This window comes from Pogoniulus pusillus, chromosome 25 (assembly GCF_015220805.1).
Source record: "Pogoniulus pusillus isolate bPogPus1 chromosome 25, bPogPus1.pri, whole genome shotgun sequence".
In the NCBI taxonomy this organism is placed as follows: Eukaryota; Metazoa; Chordata; class Aves; order Piciformes; family Lybiidae; genus Pogoniulus; species Pogoniulus pusillus.
This window is the reverse complement of record NC_087288.1, coordinates 20,026,362-20,032,361: the sequence shown is the minus strand read 5'-3', so window position 1 is coordinate 20,032,361 and position 6,000 is coordinate 20,026,362. Positions and strand designations below refer to the sequence as shown.

General features: G+C 55.5%; 1 protein-coding gene across 2 annotated transcripts in view; it reads right to left on the bottom strand.

The window, feature by feature from the left end:
* Positions 1-435: 435 nt before the first annotated feature.
* Positions 436-6,000, bottom strand: part of KLHDC3 (kelch domain containing 3) — a 31,157-nt gene continuing 25,592 nt past the window's right edge. For both annotated transcript variants that reach the window (XM_064164668.1, XM_064164667.1), the window contains exons 9-11: positions 1,870-1,943; positions 1,230-1,308; positions 436-1,099 (exon numbers count right to left, since the gene is read on the bottom strand). In XM_064164668.1, the coding sequence (XP_064020738.1) occupies positions 1,033-1,099; positions 1,230-1,308; positions 1,870-1,943 (220 nt within the window). In that variant the 3' untranslated portion in view covers positions 436-1,032. The remainder of the gene's footprint in view (positions 1,100-1,229; positions 1,309-1,869; positions 1,944-6,000) is intronic.

The following is a 6,000-nucleotide window of genomic DNA, read 5'->3' as shown; positions in this document are numbered from 1 at the left end:
TGAGCCCCTTCCTAGCTTTCCCTCTGTCACCTCTGCTACAGGCACCTCCAGAACTCCTCCTCACATCAGACACCTCCACAGGATGGGGCTCTTCTGTGCCACCTGGAAAGGCTGCCTCAGACACTCTTCCACCTCCTTCCCTGCAGCAGGGAACTGTGGGGTGCCCACACGCAGGCAGCGGAACCCAGGAGACGTGCAGCATCTTTCTCTCTGTCCTCTTGCAGGGCAGCATAGCCCCAGACAGGAGCAGTACTGCAGCAGAGGGCCCAGCTACTTCTTTCCCCCAGGGAAGGCTGCAGCACACACCAGACAACTCACAGCTACCGTAAGACACTGGTGGCCTGCAGCTGCAGGAGAAAGCACCTGGTTCAGTTTCTCCCCTCCCAAACTTTTGTTTCCCCTCAGCTGACCTGCTAGGACACAGAGCAGCAGAAGCCATGTCCACCTCAGTGTTTATAAAACTCCCCAGTTGGTGTTTGACAGTGGGAGCTGGGCAGAGTCCAGTTGGGCCCATGCCCCTGCATGAGGCTTGGCTTGTGGCTGGGGCCTGCCCTCCAGTGCCAGGAAGCTGGTCAGCACTGGCAGGTGCAGGCGTGGAGGTCCCTGCTCTTCTGACAGCACAGGAACAGTTCACAGCCCAGGGCCAACCCTGGGGCCATGGCTGCTGGTAGGAGTTGATTCAGGCCCTCGGGAAGTGGCCAGGGCCCAGGCCAGCACAGACACAGCTCCACAGGCAGCAGGGGAAGGAAGGCAGGAGACGCTGGAGCCATCAACAAGGAGGGGAGTTCACAGTTGTGCTGCTGCTGCTGCTGCTGCTGCTGGGGTGAGCAGATTCTTCCCTGGCAGCTTGCTCTGCCTGTCCACGTGTGCTGCCCAACAGGTGACAGGAGCAGAGAGAGGCCTAGCTAGGGGAAGGCAAACTGAGCTCACATGTTCCTTGCTTGAAAGGGCTACAAAAACTCATGCAGGCAGTGGAGGAAGAGGTCACTGTGTGGAGGAGCAAGGGCAGGGAGGCAGAGGCAGAGGCCGGCGTCAGCCCTGGGACGAGACGATGGGGCGGCTGATGGTGCTGTTGGTCGTCATGGCCGAGAGCTCCCATCTGTAACACAGCAAGGGACACGCTGGGAGGGAGCCCCAGCACAGCTCCCAGGGCACCCCCCAGCCCAGCACACCCCAAAGGCTGCCAAAAGGGGCCCCAAGGGCTGACCTCCCGGCAGGGCACACAGTACCTGATGTCGTGGGGCAGGCAGGACTGGTCCAGACTGTACTGAATCACTGCTAGCTTACACAGAGTCTTCAGACTGGGGCCTGTGGGGAGAGAGCAGTGAGCCACAGCAGTCCTTTTCTGGGCCACAGAACCAGAGAAGGGTAGGAGTTGCAAGAGACCTCTGGAGATTGGTTCAACCTCCATGCCGAAGCAGGATGACCTATGGCAGGTCACACAGAACCTTAGGGGTTGGAAGGCACCTCCAGAGATCATCAAGTCCAACCTCCCTGCCAAGGCAGGATCCCTTAGTGTAGTCCACACAGCCGTGCACACAGGTGGGTCTGGAAAGTCTCCAGAGAAGGAGACTCCACAAGCAGTGCTACAGGGCAGAGCACCCCAGCCACCCCTCTGAGGAGCAAGGCGAGGTGCACAGCAGGGACAGGCTGGAGCAGTTTCCTCTGCCCCCACAGAAAGTTTGTGGAGCAGGTGCTGAAGAGCCATGAGCCCAGCTCAGATCTTCCAGCACTGCTGTGTCTCTAACTGGTGCCACCGAGTGGGAAGCACCTGCAGCCATGTGGGACATGCTATGGTGCTCCACAGCAGGGCCTGCTCGCGGGGGCCCTTGTGGGGAGGTGCAGGCTGGGCGAGGAGTGCTCACGTACTGAAGTCGAGGATGTAGAGGTCCGAGTGATCCATCAGATCGAATTCGTCACCCATGCCCTCTTCTGGAGACGGGCTGCAGAAACCAAAGCAGGGCACTCAGTACTGAAGTGCTTCTACAACAGCTGTGGGCCCCTGGGCTCCCCAAGGGCTGAGCAGGTCCAGACCTCTTCCTGGTCTGCCTGCCCCATGCAAGGTCCCTCTGATCCCTCCTGTCCCTCTGCTTCCCCCAAGAGCACCCAAAGCCACTTCTCTCCCAGCTCCTTGCAGAACCTATAATGCTGCCCAGAGCCAGGGGCAAATCACACCACCTCCTTGGCAGCCAGAGTAAGGGATGGAGGAACTGTCTCCTCCTGCATGACCACGACACCTCCAAACACGTCCTGCTCTGTGGGGAACACCACCTTTCCCCTGTACACTGACCAGCCTCTGCCTGCTTTCACGTCTCACTCCCTAGGTACCTCCCAGACTACACTCCAGCAAACTGAGCAACACAAGGGCCTCTCCCCGAGCTGCGGCACCCACCCTCAGAGCAGGAGCAGGGTGGTGGCAAACAGCTGCTTCAGAGCTGAGGCTTGTTTTAAGGCTCAGCAATTTCAGTGGATCCAACCCTTCAAAGTCAGACCTGCAAAGCTGAGTCCCAGGACAAGGCTGAGGAGACCTCCGAGCAAGCTGGAGAAAGGGTGTGAGCAGCTCCTGGAGGCTTTCAGAAGCATCTGTCCCACTCTCTGTGTGACAAAGAGGCTCTATGAGCTGCTCTACAGCAGGCAGGGCCAGCAGCTGGCACCAGCTGGAGAACCCAGTGCACTGCTGGAGGCTCACCAGCTCCATGGCACTGCTCCATGGCACTGCTCCCTTGTGGGAAGCTGCCCCGGGAATATGGCAGGAAACAGATCGAACCACCTGGGCAGGCAGTGGTCAGCCCATCCAAACCTGGCCCCAAGCACCACGTGGGGCAGCCTGACACAGCCCACACCATGTCTTTGTGCAAACCTCAGGCCAGCTTCACCTCACAGCCAAGGGCAGGCACGCAATGGCAAGTGGAAGGATTTGCAGGAGCATCACAAGTTACAGACATCTGATCTGGGAAGGATCAGACATCACACAAGAACAACACACACAGCCCAAAAAGCTGTGCTGTTATCTTACCTAACCTCACTGAAGACAAACTGGAGCCTGCAGAGGACCTTTGACAAGGCTGTCTAGTTGTGATGCAGTGCCACTCAGCACAGAGACTGGGCCAGCAGCTAGTGACCACCCACATCTGCTGCAAACTGGTGAAGCAGCAAAAGGAGCCACAACCTGCAGGCAACACTGCTGTGTCCACCTCAGCTCCAGCTTTCCAGGGCTGTGTGAAACACTTGCAGACTGCCACACACCACGTTACTCAGGAGTGATGCCCTGGAAACCTCTGAGCTAGGTTCTCCTGTCTCTAAGCTCTCAGGAGCACCAGTGCTGCTGGGGACTGAGGCTGCATGCATGTGCCCACACTGCTGCAGCACTGCAGTAGGCCAAGTGTAATAAGCCAAGCTGCTTCCACAGAGGACAACATGGAAGGTGCTTTGCAGATGTTCAGCTTCTTCTACAGAGAAGCAAAGGCAGCAGTGGCAACAAACACCTGAAGCAGGCACTGAGGTCTTTGCCTTGGTTTAGGGGCAGCTCTTTCCCTCTTTGTCTTTTGTACTGCTGCATTTACAGATCGTTATGGCTGGAAAGAGCTGTAAGACCTTCAAGTCCATCCATTATCTAAAGGTACCAGGGCCACTACTACACCATATTCTCAAGCACTGTTTCCAGGCTTTTCAAAACCACCAGGGATGGGGATTCAGCCACTGCCCAGGGAAGCCTGTTCCAGTCTTGAGTGAAGAAGTTTTACCTCATATCTAACCTAGACCTCCACTGGTGTAATTTGAGGTCATTTCCTCTTGCCCTATCAGTTATGACTTGGGAGAAGAAACAAACCCTCATCTGGCTCCAACCTCCTCTCAGGGAGTTGTAGAGAGCAATGAGGTCTCCCCTCAGCCTCCTTTTCTCCAGGCTAAACAACCCCAGGTCCCTCAGATGCTCCTCACAAGATCTGTTCTCCAAAGTCTTCACCAGCTTTGCTGCTCTTCTCTGGATCTGCTCCAGCACCTCAATGTCCTTCTTGTAGGACTGAACCTAGGACTCCAGGTGTGGCCTCATCAGCACTGAGGACGGTGAGACAATCACCCTTTTAGTAGCATGAACCCTTCAGCAAAAGCCCACAGGTCAGCGACCTGCAGCCAGGACAACATCCTGCTTGTGCTCCTCTGACGCTGCCAGTGACTGGGCTGCTTTTGCCTTCTGCTGGGTGAGCTCGAGCTGCGTGCCAAGCACAAGGTTTGAAACAGGTTCTACCCAGCTACATGCTGCTCACTCTTCCAGGTCTCCCATGGCGAAGATCTACTGCAATTAGTTCAGCACAGCCATAGAGATGTTCCATGTGATTTCAGCCAGAAATCATCTGCGTGGTAGGACCAGCACAGGCATTTCTCAGCTCGACTTGAGAATCACTGTGGGCTCCAGCCACAGCTCCCTGCTTGTGCCAAAATGAGGATGGCATTTCAGAAGACTGCAGTCTTGGTGGTACAGTCAAAGCACCTGAGAAACTGGTCACTGATCACAGAGACCACTCTGTGGTGCTTGGACCAGAGGGAAGTACTGCCATGGCTGATGGCCGTTTGGAGGATGTGAAAGAAAGAAACGGTGGCTTGAGTCCTGCTTTGGTTTGTGACAAAGCAGTTTAGAGTGTCCTCACTGCTCACCTGGAGCCTTGCACAGTGACATCTGCAGTGACATCACTTGCTTCCCCAGCTATGGCCCACTGAACTTTGTACCTCACGGGACATGAGACAGTACCTGCCTCTGCCAGCTTCCCACCGCCCCAGCAGCACAAACTGCAGGGCACAGCTCACTGCTGGCAGAGAAGACCTGTTGCTGATAGGTCCCATCTGCCTGGATACAGGCAAAAGCCCCTTTAATTCCACCCCTCTGTGCTCACCACACCACAATCTAATCTCACATCCACGTCACAGGAAATCCTAGACCATCCCTTATCTTTCAAAGGAAAGCCAGCAGGCACCACATCTGTGGCTTTAATCACCCAGCAGCAAGGGAAAGCCTGGAGTTCAAGACCAGGGGAGCCACGACTCACTGACAGCAGGGTGCAAGGGCACCCTTTTGCCAGCCAGAGCACAGCAAAACTGCTTGTTGCAGCTGCACAGCAACTTGGCACAATAATGAATGCTCCTGGCCACCGAGCACCCTGGGACAGCCCCTAACCTCTCACTAAGGCTAGGCTTTGTCAGTGAAAACACAGCCTGAAACAAACCCCAACTGGCTTAAGGCTCTGGGAACACCTTAGGGTGGCCTCCCAGTACCTGAAGGGGGCCTATGAAAGCAGGGGAAGGGCTTTTGACAAGGGGTTATAGTGATAGGGTGAGGGGGAACAGACTGAAGGTGAAAGAGGGGAGATTCAGATTGGCTATTAGGAAGAAGCTCTTTCCAGTAAGGGTGGTGAGGCACTGGAACAGGTTGCCCTGGGAGGCTGTGGATGCCCCTTCCTTGGAGGTGTTCAAGGCCAGGTTGGATGAGGCCTTGAGCAACCTGGGCTAGTGGAAGGTGTCTCTGCCCATGGCAGGGGCGTTAGAATTAGATGATCTTTAAGGTTCTTTCCAGTGCAAACCACTCTATGATTGACTGATTCTATCATCTCTTTAGCTAAACTGTCTTATGGCATTGCCTCTCCACACCACTCTCCCCTGCGGGTGGACTCTACAAGCTTAAGTGCTGGTGGGTTTGGAGGAAATCAGACTGAGGCCACAACTGTGACACAGCTAAGGGGAACACTGAGCTTAGTGCCTGTCACTTAAATGGACACAGATGATGGGATTGCTGCTGGCACCAGGAAGAGACCAGAGCTGGGACAATAAGACCAGGGCCTGGGCAGTAGTACAAAAGAAACATCTAGATGCCACAGGAGTAGGCACACTGCAGAATCACAGAGTGGTAGATGATGGAAAGGACTTCTGGAGATCAAGTCCAACACTCCTGCCAAGCCAGGTTCACCTAGAGATGGTTATATAGGAACAAGGCCACGTGAGTTTGGACTG